General features: G+C 42.9%; 2 protein-coding genes across 6 annotated transcripts in view; one reads left to right on the top strand and one right to left on the bottom strand.

The window, feature by feature from the left end:
• LOC135902230 (zinc finger protein 354A-like) overlaps nucleotides 1-8835 on the bottom strand; it is a 77542-nt gene extending 68707 nt beyond the window's left edge. For 2 of the 5 annotated variants that reach the window (XM_070529397.1, XM_070529399.1), the window contains exons 1-3: nucleotides 8704-8835; nucleotides 6068-6161; nucleotides 5387-5546 (exon numbers count right to left, since the gene is read on the bottom strand). The gene's annotated coding sequence lies outside the window, so the exon portion shown is untranslated. Of the gene's footprint in view, nucleotides 1-287; nucleotides 4371-5386; nucleotides 5547-6067; nucleotides 6162-8703 lie in introns of those variants that run through there. The other 3 variants (XM_070529398.1, XM_070529400.1, XR_011509835.1) reach the window with 2 other exon arrangements.
• Nucleotides 8836-8967: 132 nt separating this feature from the next.
• On the top strand, nucleotides 8968-14715 carry LOC139052305 (uncharacterized). The gene is made up of 2 exons (XM_070529396.1): nucleotides 8968-9243; nucleotides 10824-14715. The coding sequence occupies exon 2, from the start codon at nucleotides 11042-11044 to the stop codon at nucleotides 12257-12259; it is 1218 nt and encodes a 405-aa protein (XP_070385497.1). The 5' UTR covers nucleotides 8968-9243; nucleotides 10824-11041; the 3' UTR covers nucleotides 12260-14715.
• The last annotated feature ends 10907 nt before the right edge of the window (nucleotides 14716-25622 follow it).

The following is a 25622-nucleotide window of genomic DNA, read 5'->3' as shown; positions in this document are numbered from 1 at the left end:
TTTTTTTCTCAGCTACGATATCGCTCCTGAATAACACCTGAATGACAACGCTGGTGTTGGTCAACTTATATTTTCTTCAAAATGGTAACAGGCGCAACCAGCCCATATGGTTTGCCATGTTTCCTTTGAATAAATCAACCTGGAAGTGCACGCCCATCCTTGGCAGTCTTCCTGGTGGGCACCTTTTAGCTGCCTGGTTTTCACAGACACAAAACAGAGCTGCCCTATGCTAGCCATTAGAGCCACAGAAACAAGAGGAGGAAGGTAGCAGAGCCGAAGACGACTACACGATGCGATGAAATGAGGCCATCACAGGTGCCGCAAAGTTGGGGTCAGCTGGTGCAGCACAGGAGTGACCGACGGGAGAGGCCTGGACATTGATGTTGGATGACAGGCTGAGAGGAATAGAACGAGTTGAAGCAAAAAGACATGGCGAACACAGGCACAATTATTCTATTAATTAGGAGCATACCAAGGCTCACCTGAACGATCGCCCAAATGCCCCCAAACCCCCGAGGCTCTGCAACTCTGGGACAGCAGAGCGAATCGTGCCAGAGAACCAACACTTGAGATTTAGCCGAGTTGGCTCCCATTACTTGCTCAGTAGAGCGCAGCAAGACTGGGACAAAGTCACGTGAACACAAAAACACAGCAAGCTTGTCCTGTGTTTTTGTGTTTGACGACTTAATCCCAGTCACACTTCACTGTAAGTGTTGTAGACTTAGCATTTTTGCAAGCTGCAGTTATTGTAAGCTAAGTGTAAAAAATGGTAAAAAAAATTCTCACGAATTCGCATCACAAGCATTAGGTCCTTCTCTAGACAGAACTAAGTCCTTCACAAACATTGGTGGGGGACAAGACAGTTGAGCACATTATTCAGTTTGTGGGTGTCAATCTTTTTCATTATGTATTGCCAACTAATCCAATATCAAGCTCCTGCATAATCTTCAAGTCAACTTCCAATATATTTCAATATGCTTATTTGTTTTACACTAGGGTATGCTGCTTCAGCTTAAAATCCAAGTCATGATTGCTAATAGGTGCAGAAATAAACTAAAGATTGACTGAGTGACTGATAATAGTGAAAATGGCTAGAAGTGGCCGGACCATAAATGTGTGAAAATAACCGTTCATTCGAATGATAGAACTGAGAGTACATCTGCCATGAAATCAACCCGAATCCTCCCTTGCATCCCATGGTTTGGTTTCAGCATTTTCAACGCAATATTCCATTCTCCTCACCTCTGCAGTCAGTTTATATTGCCTCCGCGTTATGTTTATTTCACTTGTACTATGAATAAAAACACAAAGGAATTTTCTGTAAATAACTATATTTAGTCGTGCTTACCACGGTCATTTGAACAGCATAATTGCCTTCCTACACAAATAAACATTAGAGAAGCATTACCTTTTCGAAAATGCCTTGGCTTACATATACAGTCGACTCCCGTTAATACGAAGTTCACGGGGACCGCAAAAAACTTCGAATTAAACTATCTTCCAATTAAGCACAAAACACAAAAAAACAGCACTTTATTTGTGGCGAAATCGAGTATTTTCTCTAAGAAAAACAGTCGGTCATCTTGCTTTGCTTCTTGCTGAATCGCGCTGCTGAAAGCAAGTTCTGCAGGCTGTAGATGTGGCGGAACGCTTCTTCCACGTTACCTTCAGCGGCAAAGAAGCGCTCCGCGAGAGCAAGGCCCACAGCTACATCGGCAGCCTTAGGTTGCGGCTCGCCTTCAACGTCATCGTCGCTTTCCTGGGTCGCTTCCTGGGGCCGAATAATCTCTACAATTTTGCTATCCGTCAGCGCACCGCACGTTTCGACCGCCTTGTCTACGGCGACGTAATCTTCAAAATTGACGTCCCCAAGAGCATCACCAAAATCAGTGCCGTCAAGCTTGCTTGTTGACGCTTCCTCCGCTGAAATTTCAGAGGCATCCTCCGACGAAGCTGCCACAGAACCACAAGCCCTGAAGCAGTTTGCGATTGTTTCTTGCTTCACGCGATCCCATGCTCGCGCCAACATGTGGATGGCACTAAGCAGGCTCACCTCGTACTTTGTGGAGCTATCCGTACCCAAAATCATGTGCTCGAGGAGGTGCCACCTGTACAGGACTTTAACATTCTTGATGATGCCTTGGTCCATTGGCTGCAAAACAGCCGTTGTGTTTGCAGGCAAAAATGCGAGGCGTATTGCACTCAAGGCTGGCACATTCACGTGAGCACTGCAGTGATCGACAAGGAACAACGCCTTGCGGTTCGAAGCAGCAAACTTGCGGTCCAATTTGCTTATGCAGCTCTTGAAGATTTCGACCGTTATCCATGCTTTTTTGTTCACCTCATAGTCCACAGGCAGCGTCTTCACGCCTTTAAAACATCTCGGCTTCGCGGCTTTCCCAATCACAAGTAACCAACATCGTTCCGTGCCAGTCATGTTTGCCGCGATCAGCACCGACACTCTCTCCTTGCTGCGTTTGCCCCCAGCACAGTCGTCGTCCTTGAATGTCAGGGTCTTCTCTGGTAGAAGCCGATAGAAGAATGCAGTCTCATCTGCATTGAAGATGTCTTCCGGTCTGTATTCAGCGAGATATTCACGCAGCTTTCCGTCCTTCCACGTGGCGCATGTTTCCTGGTTAACGAACGCCTTTTCCCCCCACACGCTCTTGAAAACCAGGTCATGGCGATCTTTAAAGCACGTCAGCCATCCATCTGACGAAACGAAGTCATCGATCCCCAATGTTGCTGCAAGCGTTCGGGCTTTCATCGCAACGATGTCTCTGCTCAGAGGAAGTTTGTTGCTCCTGGTCTCCCTAATCCAAACCAGCAGAGCCTTCTCCAACTCTGGCTAAGCGCCGGTGCACATTCGCTTCCGAGAAGTCTTGAACTTGTCGTTCTGAAATGCATCTATTATTGTGCGCTTGTTCTTGATGTAGTTTGACAGCGTGTTCGGCTTGATCCTGTACTTCGGCGCTATGTCTTGTTTGGCGGCACCTCCCTTCTCAACTTCCTTCAAAACCTCGACTTTCGTTGCCAGGTCGAGCGTGCGATAAGAGCCACGGTTTGCCATGGCTATAAACTGCGCGACTAGGTACAGTCAATTCCGAATCACCCGTGGAACAACCTAGCCTACGAGCTACCCGCACAAAGGCGCTCGACCAACACACGCCTCGACATACGCTGCGCACGCTGCAAGGCTAATCTCGCACAATCTCGCCACTGCCAGTATGCAGCGCTGCGTGCACCTACGGCACCCATGCGTTGCCTCCGGCGGGAGCCGCTTTGCCTCCTGCCGGAGTTGATCGCAGAGGCCACGGCAGCCATAGCAGTGAATAATCGCGCCGCTCCAAGAAGGATGGCGTTGCGGGCGGCTGCGGTGGCGATGACACCAACGCGGAGCACGAAACTGTTGCAACACTTGAAAAATTGCACATTCTACCAAAGAATGACGGTCACCTCGAGGATCCCGGCTGAAAATTAACTTCCAATTAAATAAACAATATTACTGGATGAGGACTTCGAATTATCGAGCGATTTCTTCTATAGGATTAGATGCAAAACTGACGGGACCAGCACTTCACTTCTAATTAACCGAAAATTCCAATTAAGCGGCTTCGAATTATCGGGAGTCGACTGTACCGACTATCAATATAGGTTTAAAATTTTCTTTTTCTGTTTCTTCTAACTTTTCTGATGATTTGCAACCCACTACCCTCTCTGATGCTTATTGGTCCTGAAGGTACATTAAATAAAGTGTGAAAGAACTTTGTCCCCTATAAAAGTGTCCACATCTAGACATCTGCACTTAATCCCCTTGGTCACACAGATCGAGGAATGATGCCTGAACCCCTTTAAGATCTTTTTGCTACGTTTACACAAAGTGATGCTTTCAATTAGTGTCTCAATTATATAAATGCTGGCAGCATTCACAGAGACATATATTAAAGCACCTTTCTTGAATTACAACTTCACTTTGTAGCAGCAAATGTACATTTTAGAGCACTTTAAGCATCCACATTTCACATACAAGGTGGGTAAACAAGTAAGGAGCAAGTGCTTGTGTGGATGAATTGGATTCAGCACAATGCGCAGGCGGGCTAGTTGGTGCGAATCCACAAATAGTTTGTTTAGCGCAAAACGACGGACACAAGAAAGACGACCAGGACAAGGCGCTACTCTCAACCGGCATCATTTTATTGCGTCACTCCTTTATAGACAGCTTTATAGACAGAATTCAAAAATTCTGTCGCATGCGTGCGCTCTTGTGATCGGATGTTGGTGGTTCCTGCACATGGTGCTCACTGCGCATGGTCCTCTAGTTTCTGCTGCCTATAAAGGAGTGACGAAATAAAATGATGCCAGTTGAGAGTAGCACCTTGTCCTGGTCGCCTTTCTTGTGTCCGTCGTTTCGCGCTAAACAAATTATGGATGAATTGGGCAACAGTCAAAGCCTCAACATTTCTCACCCATTTCATTTTTTGTCACTGCATCGCCTCCATTTCTGGCAATACTGATCATCTGCAGGAGTTTTGTACTACAAATGTCATCAAAAGAAAAAATAAATAAGGAAGAGTTGCTAACAGAACTAAATGCACTCATTTAACTGCAAACATTAAGCTACTTGGTTATCATCATTATTAGAAAAACTTAAGAGCACAGGAAAGACAGCAGATGAGGAAAAGGAACACGCACTGCGCACACGCGTGCAGAGTGAAAGCGCAGAACGTGTGCGGTCCTCGTGCAAGCTTTTTGACAATGCTGCACCACCTCGCCCACCTATCCACCGTGTTACTTTTGCATGGCCGATATTCAGAAAAGCAAAAAAAATATTTATAAAAGAACACGCGACTGCAGCGAATGCGGCAAGTTTCATAAAAGAAGGCCGTACGGTCAGTCGACTATCAGAACCATTGAAACGAGATGTTAATAATAAAGAACCACAGAACCCCGGGGCAGGGAGAGGGGGGTGGCAAATACATGTCCACAAGGTCCCCCCCCCCCAAAAGAGTGCTTGTTTCGCACAGCAGATAAACGAAATTCTTAGCATAGCAAAGCATGTTTCTAAAGGTTAGTTTGCACTTAAAAAGTATGGCCAGCATAAAGCTACCCGGCAAACAGCAATCCAAGTGTTTATTCGCATAAAGCTTGCACTTTTTTCACACGAAATTGCTGCAACGCCGCAAGGGCGGGGGGGAGGGGGGGTGCAAGAAATATGTGGGAAACATTTTTTAACACAAGATACTAGGTGCTAAAGAAGAAAAGTGAAGCGGCTAAATTAACCATTTTCGTGCCGACCCAGGAAAGCTCACACAAAATATTACTAGCCAGCAACATTTATTTTGTTATAAGAGCAGAGAGCCTATAGTAGCAGGAATTGCAAAAGCACCTATTTGCAGCCAGTACTGCTAGGCACAGAGGAAGAACAGAGTCTGAGCGGCACCGCCCGTCTGCCGAGCGAGCCGACCGTGTAACCCCAGATGGGGCTTCCTCCCTTGGATGGCAGCAGGAGCGCTGCACTGCTTGGGGGGGGGGAATCCCGTCTGCTACTGTAACCCATCACACGAACAGTGTCACGCCTTGTATCCGGGCAAAAATGTGCAATTTGCAAAGACATTTCATAATTATTAAAATGTAAATGTAGATGCTTGGTAGCTTTACAGCAGTAAGGAACAATTGAATGCAAAAAAAAAGAAAGAAATTGATCAGCGATAATACCCATAAATATACTAGGACTCCACAGAAAATGCCTGGGGAAGCTCATAGTAGGGATGGGCCAACTTAAAATTTGCAAGTGGGCCAACCTGAAATTTGGGAGGTGGGTCAACTTGAAATTTTGGAGTGGGCCAACCTAAATTTGGGGATGGGAAAATTGAAATTTTGTGGTATGCTCATGCATACTTAGACAACTCCAGTGGAGTTTCTGCATACTTTTAAACATTATTTTGGTCCCAAACAATCATTATAACATTATTCTAGCTATTGCATGCATCATTCAGACATTAACATAATGATCCGTGCTATTTGCCAAACCACGACACACAAAAAATTGTCGGTGCAGCAGCCTCACTCAGACACGTTCATGTGTTCTTCCACCGTGTTGCTATGGCCACGTCGCCAATGTCAACAGCAGCCTTCAGCTTCCACGTAGCTTCCATAGGAACCTATGGAAAAGTAACACAAACAATTGTGGCATTAGCTGTTTACACAAAACTCAGGAACTTCATGAAATAGAGGAAACCTTGCCACTTGCAGTTTGTATTCAATTATGGTTGTGCACAGTGACGACGTACTTGGCTGCAACATGCCATCACCGGCTGCAACAAGCAGACGATTATCGCGGCAGCAATTTGAGGGTGAAAATATTAGGAGGAAAGAAAAAAATTCTAATTTTGATGGCCAATGTGGTAATACGAAAATTATGCAAGCAAATACAGTACACACCTTCGCTCACAACTGAATCGTGGTAATTTGAAAGATAGATTTCAATGATATGTACATCCGCTCCCTCCGAGTTGCAGCTGCATGCAAAAGAAGCTGTGCTTCATTTAGTTGTGAACTTTAAAAGAACACAGAACAGTAAGTTTGGATTGGTGTCTTAATGACGTTACGTTCACTTAGCCAGAAAGAGGTTAATTACTAGCCAATATGTTTGACTATGTGCCTCGCACATCCCCACCAACACGTCACTTCCCACAGGTCATTCCCTCAGCATTGCTCGCTCTACTGCCTACACTGTCAGTTTTTCATCCTGTTTTCTAATACAGTAACGAAGTGGGGACAACCTTCTCGACAGCACCACAGCTACCATCAATTTACAGTCACATCTAGCACAACATGGCCATCATCACGAATCATTTTTCAATGCCATCGCCAGCCCTTGCATCATAGAAGAACATTAAGACCAGAGCTATCCAGGGATCGCACAGCACGCTTGACTCAAAATTCAAGGAACAGGAAACAAATCCTATTTGTACACTGAAATCTCCTTCTGCTCGGCTACAATTTCCTCTCGTGTTGCGTACTTCCTTTCGTCCTTCGTCCGGGTTGCGCTGCCCACCCACAGGAACATGTTCAATCACCAACTCGCCCAGCTTGCCGTCTTAATACAATTTGCTGCAGCTAACAAGCCGCCGAGTTGGATCCGTGCTTCAAGCTATTCAGGGCACTTTTCTAGATTGATTTTCACATCGTAATTATGTCAATCGCCTTCTGGCATGATGGTTAGTAGTGTTTGGATTGAGAAATATCAAGGCACTCATTGGCAAAGCAGTTTTGCAGAACCCCATAAGGTGGAGGAAGGTTGACGAAAGGAAAAACTGTCATATTTATTTATTTGTTTATTTATTTTATTGTAACCTCAAGACCGAAGTATTACCGAGGGGAGTGGGTAAAAAAAAAAACATACACAAGTAAATAAACAAAGCAGCAATAAACAACAAATGTGATTAGTTAATTGCATCCGGGGGTAATGATGTCTGAATAAGGCCGAACGAAACTTTGAGTTGTCCTTGATTGCAACAACTGCGCCGGGAAGGTGGTTCCATTCCTGAGAGGTCCTAGGAATGAATGATTCGTTACACTCAAATACCGTATTTACTCGCATAATGATCGCACCCCTAAATTTTGTTGTCAAAATTCTATTTTTTTTATTTCCCGCGTAATGATCGCACCCCGAACTTGCCGCAGCGATATGTCGTGTGCTAAGCCTAGCGAATAATGATTGCGCTTACCATTTGTCGAATGCTACGCGAACGACTCTTTTTAAGACAAGCCAAGCGGCCTGCACGCACTAAACATTCTTAAGTAGATGCCTCATTTCATTACTTTCATCACTTTCCGCACTTCTGTGACAAAATGAGGTACAACCAAACTTGCCTTTATTATGGGTTGGCTTTATAATCGCTGATGTCAACAAAAACAATAAAGGCGCACTTCGATTCTTTTCATCTGCTTTTGCACCCGTGAGCACGCAACAAATCGCGCGCGGCAATGATATTAGCCACGTTTACTCCGATACGTTAAAAGTGTACCCTATTCATACGCCGACGCTTGTAAAACAGCTAAGATATTCGCCCACCCTTAGCGGAAACGTGCCGTATTAGGATAGTAGTGAAGACAGATGCCGCAGTTTCCGCAGCATGCCCGTCACGTGTTTATATGTCACTGGCAGCTAAGCGCGCCCACCTGTTTCTGTCCACTCAAAGTGGACATGGCTACGTTATTGCCGCAAACTTGCCGATATTAACGATATTATTCATCACTGATACGGAAGAAACTGTTTCAATGCACGTAATGTACTCACGAGAAGAAAAAAACATCGCGTTCGGCGCGTTCGGCTTGCTCCGCCAGCCACCATTTTTGTTTTGGTGTCCCGCACCCGCCATCTCACATCTCGCAGCAAACGTTTCGCGGGAAATTTAACCCGCGTAATGATCGCACCCCTGAATTTGCGTCAATTTTTCTGACAAAAAAGTGCGATAATTATGCGAGTAAATACGGTATATTTCGTTCGTTATACTCAAATATATCACGATGCCACAAAGGAAATCAACACAGCTTCATCAGAAAGAAAGCATTGTAGTTGAGGACCGGTCTGGGACCCATAAAGGTCCGGAAACCCGTTTCTTTCGTGGCTTCGTTCAGGTGGATGACAATATTTCCTCTCGCAAGATACTCATTATGCTAAAGCCAAATGAAACTTACCTGCCGCCAGGCCGTTCCAGAGTATAGGGCTTTCTTTTTTTAGGCTTTAGGCAGAGTATAAGCTTTCTTTCTTTTCACCGCCGGTGAACAATAGAAGGCAGCATCCACGTGACCCTGCGTTCCCGGATGTTGGTTCCCTAGGTTGGTTTCCAATTGTCCCTATGAGGCCACTGAATACCTAGTGTGTCACGTGATTGGAGAGGTTTCTTTCCTGTATTACAATCCTAGCGCGTGCAATGACGCGGAACCACGTGCTTCTGAACGCCGTCTCTCCGCTTCGGAATGGCGCACGTCTGTGATCGAGCTGCCATCGGCGATGACGATCGTCGCTGCGAATTTTGCAGCAAACTATTCATACAGAGGAAGAACATGCTGCAACACATCAGGAACGTTCACAGAATGGCCGTGGATGTCAAGAAATTGATGAAATGCGACGTATGTGGCCCTTCCCTGCCTACAATGGAAAAGTATTCGGTGCACCAGATCGCTGCGCACAACTTCGAGGCTGACTACGTGCACCTGTGTTCCGGAACAATAAGGGTGAGGAACAGTTTTATTAAGTTTATTCTCCGTAATCGTGAGCAAATGACGTTTAAACGCAATATTATATGTCGCACTTTTTTAAATTTCTTGTTGCGCAGTGTGCCTCCAAAAGCAGTTGTTTATACCTTGCGGGCCTTTGTTTTTTCTTTCTCCATCTGTTTCTCGAAGAGTATCTTTTGCGCACATGCCTAATTTATTTCCTTGGGGTATGTTGAAGTTTGTATCCTGGTTAAATATAATTTGTTTGTTTATCCATCTATATATAGTATAGTCATGTGTGCGCGCTCCCAGCGATGCGCTACATGACATACGTTTGGCATGGTCTGCTTTCCTGCCCAGCAAGTGGAGTGAAATTTGACGTTTGCAGATCTTTTTTTCTTTTTTTTAAGCGACAGGAGTAAGCTGTTCTGCGTTCTGACGTTGCTCTGTGCCACATTTCTGACGTTGCTCTGTGCCACATGCGTGCGTGGCCTAGTCTTCGCCTCAATGCATGTTGCAATGCGGCAGAGACGCTGAACCGGGACCATACTTGAATTTGCGGATGTCGCCGGGATGGTTTCCCAGTGTATTGTTGGCAAACTCTTTAGTAGTACATTTCATAGAATAGAGCGAAATGTGACGCTCGCGCACCCTCCCCCCCCCCTTCTTATTTTTTTTTTCTTAAACGAGAGGACGGATTTCCTGTGCGTTCTCACGTTGCTTTGCGCTACTTGCGTGCGTGGTACAGTCTTCGCCTCAGTGCCGACCGCAATACACTTACAATTGCGGCTGTCAGTGGCTTGGTCTCCCGGCGTACTTTGGGAAAATTCTTTAGTAGTACCACAGTCCTTCAATTGAAGGACTCTGGTTGTAGATTTCATAAAATAGAGCCAAATTTGACGCACGCGCAATCCTTTTTTCTTTAAGAAGAGTGTGTTAGGAGGCTACTTGGTAAGACATCTTTTTATGAACTTAAACTGCGCTTGGGAAAAGACACCAACGTAGAAGAAGACAGGACGAACGCAGACTAGCAACTGGTTTATTGAAATTACACATAATGCTGCCTCTTCAAACCAGGCGCATGCCCAAGCCAGATCATAACCGTGTGACCATGGAACACTCCCTCGCCAAGCCCCTATCTACAGTAAAAATTCAAGCTCTTCTTAAAAAGAAGGAGCTTTTCAAGAAGAAACTGAGGGAAGGGATTCACACTGTTCTGGGGCGTAGCTTGCACCACGTGCTCTCAGTTCGTCTTTGTCTTATCGTAACAGCATTGCTGTGAATGTACAGTCTGATTCAATATTGAGGAAGGAGTGAGCATAGATCATGCTTAAGTTTCATACTTGCTTCTTATTAAAACAAAACTAATATGATAAATTTTTTGAAGTTATGGCGCATTGCATATTTGAAATTCAATTTTAACAGAAATTTGAGCAATATCAAGGGTGACCTCATGACACAGTCGAGTTGAAGGTGAGGGAGTAAAATAAATGCTACGTTAGCCCGTGTCCAAAGCCTTCAAAGTGATTATTTTTGTTTGCATCTCTCTCCCCATAGTACTTGTCACCATCTAATGCTATTTTGTGCTTTTATTACAGAATTTCATGAATGGAAAGCAGAAGAAGACGGTAGCCAAAACTGCTGGTTCATTTTGCCCAGGGACCCCAAAAAGCTGGCCAATGGAGAGACAAGGATCCACTATTACTGTAATAGATCAGGCGAGGCAAGGAAAAAGGAAGGTCATAGTGACCGTCGGGAGAAAAGTCAGGGGAGCTGTAGGTCTGGTAAGATATGTCTTTCATTTATTACCATCACAATGGACAACACTCAGAGTCCGACACCTGAAAGCACCACCATAAAAGTCAGGTATCAAAGAAACCATTATGGTCATAAACCAGAAATTCAGCACTTGGGAATGAGTGACAAGGAAAAGGCCAGCGTAGCAGAGAACCTAGAAAGGGGTGTGCCGATGAAAACCATTCTAAAGCGAATAAGAACATCTGTGGCATCCAAGCTGAGGCCAGTACACTTGGCAGAGTGCTCAACCCTGCATAACATCAAACGGCAGTTTAACATTGCTGCTCCTGAACGTTGTCACACTAATGACGCTGTCAGTGTAGACATGTGGGTGCTTGTGATGAAAGAAAAAGGTGAAACACTTGTCCGCCTGTACAAGGCACAAGGTGCAGTGGACCCAAGTGGTACATTTTCTTCAGCAGACTTTGCTCTTGTTCTGATGACAGAGCCTCAGAAGGAGCTACTAGAAAAATTGGGCCCTGCAGGGACTGTATGTCTTGACTCCACACATGGAACTATAGAGTACCTGTTTGAGCTGACCACTCTTCTGGTGCTAGATAAAGTAGCATCAGTTGTAGCTATAGCTTATTTCATCTGCAACCAGATGAACGAGCAAACTTTGGCAGCATTCTTCAAATATCTGGAGTCGGCCATGGCCAAAAAAGTGGCCGCTAAGACATTGATATCTGATGGTGCCTCGCAATTCTACAAAGCATGGTCCAGGGTCATGGGTGCCGCAAAACAGAAACTTCTCTGTGCCTGGCATGTGGATAACAATCGGCGTAAGAAGACACTCGAGTGTGTAGAGAAACAGCTAAGGCCACGTGTTTACCATAGTGTGTGGCTACTCTTAGAGTTCCTCGCGGAAAAGGCATATGAAGATTATTTTAAGCAATTCGTTTCTAGTGAGGAAGAAAAACTGAGGGACTTCCTGAAGTACTTCAAAGACCACTATGCAGTTAGGCCGCAAGAGTGGGCCTATTGCTTTAGGACTAGAGCAGCTGTCAACACTAACATGCACCTTGAGAGCAAGCACAGGACGTTAAAGCATACTATGCTGGAGAGAAAACAGAATAAGCATGGTGACAAACTATTTTCTGCCCTCATGGACTTGACAAATCATTTTTTAATGAAAAGGGCTAGCCAGATGATGAAAGGGGCAAAGGGTAAGAAGCTGAGAACAATTCAGAAGAACCACAGGTCTGGCAGTGAAATGGCAGCTTGTGCCAATAAATGAAGATGGCATATGGACTGTGCCATCTCAGTCTATTAAAGGGCTCTCATATAAAGTGTCAAAAGTGAAAGATGGTGCTTGCTGTCCTTTGAGATGCAAGGAATGCGCAGTGTGTGTGCAAGCACAGTCACTCTGTGGTCATCGCTAATCCAACTAGCAGCAACAAGGCCCATGAGAGCTCACCCAAAGAAGCATGTGAGGCAAGTCGGGCATTGCCCATTGTACAGAGTATAACAAAGCTGGAAGCAGCCAAAGCAGTGTCAAGCTCAACACTCTTAAGAGCAAAAATGGACTCAGTCAGACAGGCAATATCAGATGGTGAAGTCTCTGACGGTGTGGCTGAGAAGGCAAACAATTTGTTTGAGCCAGTTTTCATGCCTGTGGAAAGTGAAAGTGACCCAAAAAGAAAGATGCCAGACCATTCAAATGTACCAGCCTACAAAAAAGTTGTGGACCTGTTAAGATTTCACTCTACAAAAAACCCTAGATTGTCGCAGCCATCATCTAGCCTTTCAAGGCCCACTGAAGCTCAAAAGGAAGTCCTTAAATAACAGCTTAGGGACAGCAACATAGAAACTGAAGAGATAACCACGTCAGCAGGGCACGATTACTGGTAACAAACCTCCAGTGCAGTTAGGAAGAGAGAAGTGGTGCAGTAGTACTGTGCTGTCATGCCTTATAGAAGCAGGTTGAGGGCTCGCATATAAACAAATCATGACATGTGGTCTCTGATGATTAGCCCGTCTGTTTTTGTCTGTGGTGTGCAGCCATATGTCACAGCTGGATTGTATGTGTGTTAGAGCACGAGAGATGCCTCCATGCTTGTTGTATGAGCTGCTGGTAAGTGTTCTGTGAAAATAGGTACAGACCCAGTGGTTATCTCTGGTATGTGGCAGCTGTTAGATAGTAGTGTGTTAGAGCACGCCTCCATGCTTGCCATATGAGCTGCTGGTAAGTATGTCTGTACATAGGAAGCGCATTGGACGGTGTGTAGTGTTTCAGTGTGCAAAAGCCTCCAATATGTTTTGCTACTTATAAATTTGTGTAAACACTCAGTAGCGCAGTAGTTATGATGTTGCACTGCTGAGCTCAAGCCTGCAGGTTTAATCCCAGCACAGGTGGCTGCATTTCAGTGGTGGTGAAATAAAAAAAAAAGCGTGTAGTTGAATTCAAGTGCACATCACAGAACCCAAGGTGGTCATGCCTCATTTGAGGCATGACCACCTCATGAGGTCATGAGGACATTTGAGGTCATGCCTCATGAGGCATGCCTGTGGCATGCCTCATAATTCGATCTAGATGTGTTCCATGTGATGTTCTTTATTGCCCATTTGAATAAACTTTTATTTTTCAGATTACCAAAATAGAGGGTATATGCAGTGGTGTTGTGTGCAGTCTGGATAAGTTGCTCTGATCATGAGCACTCAATGAATACTTCTGCATATTTGGCTGCAGCAGACAGTGTCATAATGATAGAAAAGACTATGCAGAAAGCTTTAGGCCACTCTACATATCAGATCAGTTTTATATTGCATCCCTTATGGTGCTTATGGTGGCAGAATAATAATTGGCAATGCTTTCTTACACATTTAATATTTTTTTTTTTTCTTTTGGAAGAGCAACCTTGGAAGAATAATCTACAACAATGCTCCTACCTTCTCTTTCACTGTCTCCCCATTTCTTTTCTACACTTCAACTTCATTCTACGCACTATCTTATTCTCCTCTTCATCCTACATTGACGGTGTGGGAAAGTGAGCTAAGCGTGCATAAAGATTGCTGTGCAGAACTTAACTGCAGCACTGACAAAGACAAATCTTTGTCAAAAGGTTCATTACAGCTACATTCCCCCTCCAAACACTGTTTATCACTTCATATTCCTGTGAGCTTTTGTCTTGTTTAACATTTGTAACAGTCATATACTATTTATTACTATCAATAGCCAGCATACATTTAGCACTGCAAAGTGCTGTTTAGAAGACGTGCGAGTTTCTACTTCCCTTATGATAAATACTCCAGACATTCAGTCTCTAATTTATGAAAATCTTTCAAACATTGCCAGTGATGACCACCATATGGGTTAATGTCGGCATGGGACTGAGGCTTTCCCGCAAAAAGAACAGTTATGTTTTGCTCATATCATGTGACTGACAGTTTCTGCTGTAATTTTTGCACTTGTCAACTGCACTGTGAAGAGTTCGTTTCTGTGAATATGTGCTGGCCTGATTCTTCTTAATCACGCATTTCAGATCGTGTGCTGTGAGAGGAGGAGGTGTAAAATAAAAACACCGTGTAGATTTCACAATGCCTTTAAGAAACCACGCAAAGCTTGGAGATGAAGCATTACATGCAACTTGAACCAAGTGTCTGGACACAGCAAGTGAAAGTTGTTTTGTCATGAGTGAGGGTGTCGGCGTTACTTGTAACTGCCTTTAAATAAAAGTTTGTTTCAAAACAGTGGCTCAACTCTGTGTTCCCCCGGTAAAAAACAAAACCATTGGGATTTGCAATTCTCTTTTTAAACATAATTGACCAATATGAATAAAAAGAAACCTTATGAATCAAGATATAAGCTTGCCATGCCATGGAAACACTTGAAACTCCTTTTGAGGAGCTTACTCATACGCGAACACACTATAGCAATTATTTTCAATCGTATACCCACAATTTGCCTCGTCACCATGTCAAGTTTCAAGCCAGATTTTTTTTAGACTCCATGAAGCCGTATGCTTAATTCTATCCATTGTTTACTGCATTGCATTTGATTTTCTATAACAAATAAAATCGAATTCTCCATTGATTGCACCGACGCTCACGTTATAATTATATGCTATTATTATTGACTAGTCTTTTATATATATTCTTGGGTGGTGGGGGCTGCACTGGTGGCGTTCTACGAATTTGCACCGCGTGTTTGTGCGGGTAAACTTAAGCGCAGAATTTTTTTTGCGCGTTATGAAAACAATGCACTGCAGGTATTTTAATTAATGCAACGAGCTGTATGAAATATCAGTCAAGGGGTTGGAAACGTCGCTATAGAGAATCCTGACTATTTTCTTTTGCGTGTGTGTATTTGGAGTTGATGCACAGTTTTCTTTATTTACTTAATCTGGCTACATTGCGGCAATTGCGCTTCCATAGAATAAAGAAAGCAGCGACTCGTGTAACGCGGTGCTCCCCAGACGACTCCACACAGAATCGACTCCTGCAACGCACGGAAGTGACGTCACTTTAATATATTAAACTAAAAACAATTGAAATATATCAAATCTTACTAAACAATGCGTTTAACTTCCAAAGATATAAAAGAAAATTGTCTTATGCGTTCATTAATGTACACATTTTGATTAAAGACATCAACGCAAAATTATTTCAACTATACTGTCATGCGTTTCGCTATAATAATAGTCAGCGTTCAATATTACAAGGCAGAAAAATATTTTGCTATCTATCAGGTGCCTGCAGAGATGGAAAGCAATTTTTTTGAGCGTCTCGTGCGTCACCCGAGAGCCCGAGGAATGTGGTGGGGCCACACGCACACGCACGCTTCTCCCCCGTTTCCTCTCTGGAACAGCAGACGACAAGCGCTGCAAGCGTACATGCCCACGTTTACGTCGCCACACGCTGTGTTTACAGCAATCTCCGAACGCCGCAATATGGATTTATATACAGTGTGACAGATGCGTGAAACTGCAGTCTTCGCACTGTCACTCGAACGTTTCCTCAAAGGGTCGGGCCCATACGAGTTCTTTGCTAGCTGTCTAGCACGAAAGTCGGTCACTACGATTCGTTTTCGAGATCGAAGCAACCAGTGAACCAGTTTTGACACCCCTTTTCCTGCAGCGCCGTGCGTCTTAATGTCATCATAGCTGCGCAAATATTACTGACTCGGATCGCGGAGAAACCGATGTGGCCGCCACAATTAATTGTGCTCGATTATAAACAGAAGCTTTTTTTCCTTGCATTCCCGGGATTATCCGCGTCCTCGTGCTTATCCTCGAGTAAGTTGAGCGGATCCTTGAAAGAGTAATAGTAAACTGGGCCGGTCCCGAAGACCTTGAATATGTATTCAAGATAATGTATAATGAAAGGTACGGTGACCCAGTCGTGGTTGCTTGTTGAGTTTGGAAGGCTTAAACAGAAGCAAACCCATGCTTTGCCATTGGCCAATTATCAATTAAGGGAACACATTACGAGGTCAGGCAAAGAATGCACCTGGGGAGGGTGGGAGCTTCACATTTCGGACCTATTTCCTATAGTGATGCATATTATTAAGATTCTTTTATGTGAAATTGCTGAACGAAAACAAGTAAACTTCAAATATGCTCCACATTATAGCTATTATCATTCTGAGCTTAAAGCCTCCTTAAATTTCTGTAATAAGTCTGCCCCTGGCACTTGATGGAATTATAGATAAACAAGATATTCACTTGCATCCTGAAACACTAATGATTGTTTAAATTATAAAACAAAATCTGTCATTTCAGGCATCTTTGTTCTGCATAAAAAAGAAAGCCATTGTAATTCCTCTTCTCATGGAGCAAGATTAGGATCCATCTATGGCAGCTAGCAACAGGTCTGTGATACTTACTGTAGCTGTCTATGCAAATTGATAGATCGCATCATCTCCTACACTTTCTAGAAAGCTAAATAAGCCGTATCAATGCGGCTTTGGGGAGGGCAAGTTGACGATCAATGACAATCGGTATACTCTGAGCCCATCAGGTTCTTTCTAACTACATATTTCCAGATATAAAAAAATCTTGTTACACAACATGGCGCTATGGAATCTTGTGAGGCTTACCTGAAATAAGCATCTGTGACATATGCTGAGCATAACAAAACTATGTGAGCCCATCTCACCCCGCTATTGATTTTTTCGTCACGTACAAGGCAGAAACGCCCAGCTCACCATACTACTTGAATTGCATTGAAAGCCTCTCATGATGCCATCTAGTCCATCTAGCACCCCACATCATAATAGTGCAAGTCCCTCCCTATCACTTACGATAAAAGATTCAGTCACTTACTGCATTGAAGCAGCTCAAACAAGTTACAGTTAAGAATGCTACAAATCTGTCAATAAATTCAGACTCTACACTTCCTTACATCTCAGTATTGAGGTGCACTGAGTGCAAGGGCACAGATGGAATTAGTTCAACCATTTGGGCAGTCCAATTGGCTCAATCAACTGCCTCATTTGTGACACCTAACTGTATTCCTCCACCTAACCTAACTGTAATCCCAATAGATCCCAACCACGCACTGGAATCTTGCCTCTGGTGGGACACGTATATATGTGCCTTACTTCCCCGATAAGTCTGCTCCTTGCCTGTGACCTTACCCGGACACAGGAGATATCTCTTCAGAGATTTTGTCCTGGAGCAGCCCTTAGACAATCCATCACTTGGGCTTAGGGATCACCTAAAGCTGACTAAGAAATGTGCCCCAAGTGCTCAACTCCTGTAGCAGCGCCAGTGGCATATACAGAGGGGGGGGGGGGGGGCACGAAGGACACATCCCCCCTTCCCCAAGATGTCTGTATGTGGCTGTCAAAGCCCCGACCCCGCCCCACCTCCCTTCTACTCCCTCAACCTCTGCATCCCCAGTCAAGTGCGCCACTTAGTAGCCTCATGCTAACATTCACTCAGATTCTGAACACTGTTGCCACACTGTAGTATATGGCATGTCAAATACTCTGAGCTATCTACATGGCCAACATGCAGACTGCCATTCACAATGCATGTTGTAGGGGTTGAGGGACGGACTTCGGGATGAAAACCACAACTTGGGAGTATTTATTCTACATTATGTACAGGAGGTGAGACGTCAATGAACAGCCGTACAGACATTACGGGCCGGTAGCAACTCGGACGCTGCGGCCCGCGGCAAGAAGTTCGAGAGAGGAGAATCAGGGAATGTCCTGGTCTCTCTGGAAGGCTTCTTATAAACCCTTCGAGCACTGCAAGTCACGTCATGTTTGACCAATAGGAGAGTCCGCTCAGATGACGCCATTTTCAGCCAATGGTAGGCGCCCGTGTCGCAGTGTCACACCTGGCGGCTCTCTGCGGTCTTGCCTCGCAGACTGGCAATGCACATCTTCTAACGAGGAGAAGGGGAGGGCTGCTCATGCTCCATTGTCCGAGCCCCCCTTCTAATCCCGGCGGCGTACGAACTTGTTGGCACGTGAACTTGTTGCCTTCAACTTGTTTGCTCGGCCGCTCCTCTGGAATGTGCTTTCCTGCTTCTGCATTCCTCAATTAGCTGTGCTGCGTTTCGAAGTGGTTTGGGGAACTTGAAGTAATCGCAGGAAACAGCTCCACATCTAACAATGTTAAGAGCATTGTTGCCAGATCTTGGACAGATCGATCCTTGGAAATCGTTTAATGACCCATGCTAAGCATTTGCCACCTTAACAGTAACAATGCAAAGAGTGCGACACCTCATTCCTTAAGCTTCCAAGCATGTGCTAGGTGCGCATATATGCAACTGCAATACTTATAACTGAAATAGAAGTATACATGCTCAGAGTTCATCACTGATGCCTTAAAATCACAAGCAAGAGTATTGTTTGCAGCACTGGGACCTTCTTATATTGCATGTGAGGCTGTTAATCTGCAAACAAGCATCCTTACAAGCAAAGCACTAACAGTTATTTTCCCCATATTATAGGCACAAGCATTCTTAAAGCTATATTACTACACATTGACTGCCTTAGCACAGTGAAAGTAATAAAAACATATAAAAACCACAAAAACGTGGTCCTAAGCTAATTACACAAGTATCTGTGCATGGCCTAATTGCATATGGTGCCTGCTCGCCGTGGCTTAGAATGAAATGAGCTTGCAGCATCGGCAGAGTCCGAGTCCTGAGGGCCCAGGCTTCCCCTGAGAATGCTGGCATTTTAGCGCTCATAGTGTGCAGTGAGGTCCCCCTTCTCTTTTGCAAATTTTGACTTGGGCCCCCTGTAGAGGCTGCCTAGGATACATCTCTGGCTCACAGATTAGGAAGAAGCATCCATCACTTATAGAGGCCCTGAAAGTGGAGCTCACGTTTCATTCACGGACCTAAAGCTTTTCTTGCGTAAAATGTTCAGAAGCAATTTGCAAGATACATGGAATAAATAAAGGTCAGTAATGAATTACACACAGTGCAGAATAACTGAAAGATGGGCAAGGGGGGGCAGATTTATAGCGATGTCTTGCTTGGCAGCACGATGTAACACAGACAAAAGAAGAGAGGTGAAGAAAGTAAAGACTTGGCACTGTATACACAAGAAAAATATTTGTTTAAGGAAAATGCTAATATATACATAGATATATATATGTCCTGAAGCAACAGTATACACAACGAGAAAAATAAAGTGCAAAAGTAGATTCACAAAGCCACGTGATAACAAAACAATGTTAGAGAATGGTAGACATGTACAAAAATAGAAACTTAACAATAATTCATTTCACTCAGGACACACATCTAGATAATTGCATTTCTTGGTCACAAGGGTCACAATTTAAGCCTGGCTAATACATTTGTCTCGTAATTTGTTGATACATAATGTTTCAATTATTTCGCTCATTAATTTGTTGCAATGATGGGAAAGCATAAGTGTGTCATTGAGCATGGGGTTACATCCACATGAGTGACGGTAACTGGCCAAATAGTAAGGCAGTCAAGACGAAGTGAATGGATAGTGGTGCTTCTGCACTCCCGTGTTACACCTCATCACAAGATAACGGGAACAGGTATACCAAGTCTAGGGAGCAGCATACACGTACACTTGGACGCATGTTTTGTTTGGCAATCAGATTTTGCTTTTTCTGTTTTTACCTTTTTACACTTCGTGCAGCCTGATCCCAATGGAAAGACAAGCAAGGTGGCTGGAATTTGGAATGTGGAGAATAAAAATGGATGGCATGTACACATTCTTACCTTTTGATGAGCAGCCAGTCATCAACATGCAACAAGTTTGGAGGGTCCACCTGTTCTCCATGTCTTTATGGAGAACAGGTAGTCTAGCCATAAAACATGTCTATAAAATAGGCCTATCCATAAAACAGCATAACAACAATTTATTATTACATTATATTTTTTAAATTTATTTATTTGGCAAATACTATCAGCCTTGTATAGGCTGTGACATGAAGTGTGATATAATGTGCACCTGCTTACCTTTCAGTACAGCCCTTTTCCTTGGCAACAATCTACTTTTCAATAACAAAACTGTCAGGTACTTTTCTCAGTGGTGTAGATATGCTGGATATATATACAGTGTCTTCAAAGTCTTAAATTATAGCATTGCCTCCAGTTGAAGGCTTAAGCTGCAATGCTGCAGTGCACATGGAGTGCCAGCTTCCAAACCATTGTGCGTAAGGGCTCTGGAAAGGCACAGAGTGCTTGGTAAAAGACCACACCAGTTCAAATGCTTTATCTTCTCATCTCCTCATGCATTTTAGCAAAGACAAACATCACTTATAGGCTTGTAATTTTAACAGCAGATATATTTTACACTCCTATACAGCAAGTAATTTTAAGCCTGTATACAGCCAATATTAATTATTTATAGCAATCCATTTTTAAGTGTTAAATGTATCATGAAACATTCATGGCATTCTTTAGTCATTCCAGGCCCTTGTACTATTAAACATCAGACATAATCAGACAAAAAGGGACATCAGCATAAAAAGAATATGCATAAGGCTCTGACTTGCCTAAACTTGACCATGATTGCTACAGAAAGGTAGTTTTGGCAGTTTTAAGCACCTGGCAGCTGGAACTATGCGCCAGCTAACACTGCTTTAACCAGCACCATTCCCACTCCCACCACTGCATCTTAGGTTATATAACGACATTTATATAATGACCAGTGTGACATTTTTAGAGGCATTCACCTGCCGTACATTGTGTTACCTGTGCACATTCACAGAGAACTAACAGTTAATTCTAGCACGCAAAGAAATACAAACTTTCGTTAAAAATTATCTATGCCATAAGCTGCGCACATATGCTGTTAAATAAAAGAGTCACGTAAAGGTTATATTGATGCTTCTTTATTCCCAGTAAAGCGAATAATGATTGCAGTGAACGGACCTTTATGTATAGGTATTAACCATAAGGCCAAAACTGCCTTTCTGTCACAATCATAGTCAAGTTTAGGCAGGTCAGAGCCTTGTGCATGTTCTTTTTACCCCGATGTCCCTTTTTCTTAGCACACTGCTATGTTCTGGTGAAGCTTTCATTTCTACCACCTGTAGTATTGTTCTTACAAACAAAATAATGCAACTTGTTTTTAATCTACAATGTTCTTTCTTTATTTTGATTTTTTTCATCAAAACTTGACATTTGAAGTGAATTGTAAAACTGATAATTTGTGATACAAGAACAATATTGTGCAAAGTTGTTGAATAGGTTAAGGTCTCAGAGTCTACCAAATTTCAACAGGCTCCACGGATTGGTATAGTTGATAAAAAACCGTAGATATAGCAACTTTTGAAAATTGTAGCAAATTAAGCAGTTATGCTAAAACACTTCTGTTTTGCACAGCTAGCTAGCCCTTCTTTAGGTCTATGTTTTACAGACAAAAATATATTGTTTGTAGCTGTAATATATTGTATTTCATATTGTTGCGAATTTCCAAGAATGCCTTGTGCATGAAATAGGTGCCTCCGCACTGAGGAGTTTCCCAATTTTTTTTCCTCCTAAATATTCATTTGGCATAGAAGTCATGTTCACTTTCATGCTACTGATTGATACTATGTGCATAAAATATAAAATATTCTATCGAATCTAAAATATAAATTTTTTGACCCGTGTTGACCTCTCGTGTGATCACGCAGCATGGAGACGATGGAAACTGACACAATTTAAACATCATACGTGAGACAGGTTTTCAAAGTTGTCTGCATTCCTGCATGCTTGACTGCAAAAGATGTCTAAATGTGTAAGCGTGGTGCTGCCACATCAGTACACAGCAGAGACATTAGTGATGGCCAAGGCTTTACTAGCTATCGAAATAAAGCTTTACATGTTGCCTTAGATATGATGTGCATCTTATAAGTATGCAGCACTTTCCTGTGAAAATTGATTTAAGAGAGCAAGATACCTTTTGCCAACAATTGAAGCAAAACAAGTAGCCTCAAGGCAGCTTTTGTAGGCTAAAATAGCTTCACTTGTTCAGGGAACATGCTGGTTTACCCACACAGGTACTAATGCAGCCTATACTTTCTAATAAAGCACATCTCATAGCAGCTGACATCCTTGCCTAACTTCTTTCTTTTCTCATCACAAAGCCATCACATATGAACCTCGAATATTCTCATAGTAATAAATGAGAGCACAAAAGTACACATTAGCCTGCCCGTAGTTTCCAGGCCTCAATTTTTCTTCGCTTCGATGCTGTCTAGAATCATCGCCAACTTTCCTAGATGATTTTGTGGGGCAGGATCTGATAGCATGCATAATTAGTGTCTCACAGTCTTGCAATAAGCCTTTCCTTCATGTCAATTGGACAGGTGTGTGCATATAAAAGAAAAATAATTTTTAATGCTGTAAATGGGTTGATGACGGCGATCCATCCTACGTTGCCCTGAAAATCATAGCCTGGGTAAATTGCACAGTGTCCTGTAGGCATCCTGATATCTCACGTAAGAAATAGCTGCATAATTACTTCTAAACATTATTCTTGTATTAGTGCTAATATAAGTACAGTGCCATACAGCAGGAGGTCAGAAAATGTCATTATCTTGGGAGGATCTCTGTATAAATGAGAAGAGAGAGCTGCAACTAATAGAGAGATCAGTTATCGTAGCTGTCTTACATGCTTGCACAGAATGACAAGTTCCATAATTGTGCTAAGCTGGGCATGCAATTTACGCATTTGGATTGAGATAAGACTTGATTCAGTACCATTATTGCCCTCACTTCTCAGATGGTGAAATCTAGTATAGCCCACCGCTGAGCACTCGGTCAACGAAACTGTGCTTGATAGGTGATACATGGTGAAATTTAAAAAAACTTGCAAGTTGGTGTGTCACCTCAGAGTGAGCTCTACCAGCACTTGGTTGAATTCCGTATACTAAGTCCAAAGTCAAGGTCGATGACTTCCAGACTGGCCTAGGCTAGTTCGAGCCTGAACCAGAAAGATGAATTCCAAGGCTAAGGAGAGGTAGCTCATTAATTGTTAGCATGACTGATGGGTTGATTCCTACCTCAAAGTCAGTTTTGAAGACTGACCTTACTTCTCCTTATCTTAATTGTTAGTAACATGAATGCAGCAGGACTTTCTTATATATAGTTGGGGACCAACACTCTCTGCATATTCAGTGAGTATGTCAAAAGCATTTTGCAGCTGTTAAATTGCATATCAAGATTCCCATACGTTGATCAAATCATCATGTCATCAGCATAAATAAAGAACGTAATGCTTGTGATGTCTTGAAGCCTCCATGCAGGACAAATGATGAACAGCAAGGGGGCCAGAACAGAGCCATGTGGCACACTGTGGTTTGAAGCACAGCTAGGATCCAATATGAAAACAATTTACATGCACACTAATTCTTCTCAGACTCAAAAATATGAGTGCCACTTTTGTTACCTGCTTTGGTAGACAAAAGTCTTCCATGTTTCAAAAATTACCTAAATTATGTTCTGCATTATTGCATGCATTGGTTGTATCAGTTGCCACCACCGTCCACAACTAGTGGCTGTGAGGGGAGACAAGCAGGACACCATCTGACAGGAGAGACAGGCCATCCTCTGTGCCTAAGTACAATCTGAATCCAATCTGTACTGCTGGGTACATTTAATTTTTATATTCAAGCTCCCATGTTTTTCAAGGTGCATACATGGCCATCAATAATTTCATTAACCAATTTATGTCTGCTTCAGGATTGAAAGCTTAAGTCATATCCTTGCCTTGCATTAGCTGACTCCATTCTAGGCCAGTGAGTTATGCTATCTTGAATTACACCTCCCAATCCTCTGCTGCACATTGCTGCCCTCCTTTCCTCTAGCACCAATTTTGGTACTCTTATAGATTATCAGTTAACTGTCTTGAATATTATATATGATAACTGATAATTTCTAGTATCATCTATTCCTTGTTAATATATAGGATATTATACATCACGCTGCAGATAAAATTTATATGTCGAGTAGCAAGTATTATCAGTGCAAATGTGGCAATGTATAAAAGACTGAGTGAACAGCAGCAATGCAAGGAAATTAAGTGATGGTTGATTGGCTGTGAAATTAGATGCATGCGGGGGCTAACCCACATTTTTTTAATAGAAAATTTGCCACATGTATTGCGATTACAAGCCAATCTTGCAATTTCATAATAGGAGTGTGCAAATATTCAAAATTTCGGATATGAATCAAATAGTCTTTGCTATTCAATTCGTATTTGATTCGAGAATTCACTATTTGAAGTTGTCGAATAGTACATTTGTTTTGTTCGAACACTGTAAAAGACAACAACACTTCTTGCAGTCTACAAGGAGGAAGACTGATATAAATGAAGAATCGTTGAATGGTTATAGTGCAGGACAACTGTGATTGTTGCGCAGATGATCCAGTTTCTGAACAAAGATATGGAGGAGGTCATTTACATGCTATAGTTGAGTATAAGCATGTCGTGCCTTAGGAAGACTTTGCATTTGCTCTGTCTAATTAGACAAAGCAATTTATTGTTTGGTCAATCTCTCCATATGCTTCGATTCCTTCAAAATGATATGCAGGGCTGCAGTATTGCCCTTAACTCCTTCACTGAGCTGTATACTCTACTATACTCTTCTACATGTGTCTGGGACATGCTGTTCATTTTCTTTCATTTGTGTCATGGTCATTGTGCACAAGATATGATTGTGCTTTCCTTTGCTTCTCATTTACAAGCTTCCTAGTTGACTTGACATCTAGTTGTTAATGGCACTATACGCATCCAAAAAGGCCAGCAAGTCTGTTTTTCCTTAACAGACTCTACCGCATTTTTCATTTCGTTATTTTAGAAATTGGGAATATTCAATATTTGATTCGATATTCAGAGGTAATTTTTCCTGAATATTGCTATCGATTCAATCAGAAAATTTCATTATCCAAGCATGCCTATTCAATATTAAAGCTGCAACAATAAAATGCTTAGGTTTCAGTGCATGAGAATAATGTCATTTATAATTGCTGAATGTTGTGGCTTACGTACTGTGTGCATAACTTTGCCGCTTATATTATAAGCAAGAAAGGCGCAAAAAGATTGCTTGGAGGCAGGGGAAAGCTGAAAAGTGAAGCTTGCTTGACATCATGTCAAGCGTTGAGGGCCCCTAGATGATAGTGATGGCTGGCAGCCAGCTCAGGTATAAAATTGGATTTGTCTTATT

The sequence above is a fragment of the Dermacentor albipictus genome, unplaced genomic scaffold, assembly GCF_038994185.2.
Source record: "Dermacentor albipictus isolate Rhodes 1998 colony unplaced genomic scaffold, USDA_Dalb.pri_finalv2 scaffold_21, whole genome shotgun sequence".
Classification (NCBI taxonomy): domain Eukaryota; kingdom Metazoa; phylum Arthropoda; class Arachnida; order Ixodida; family Ixodidae; genus Dermacentor; species Dermacentor albipictus.
This window is presented reverse-complemented; position numbering and strand designations above follow the sequence as displayed.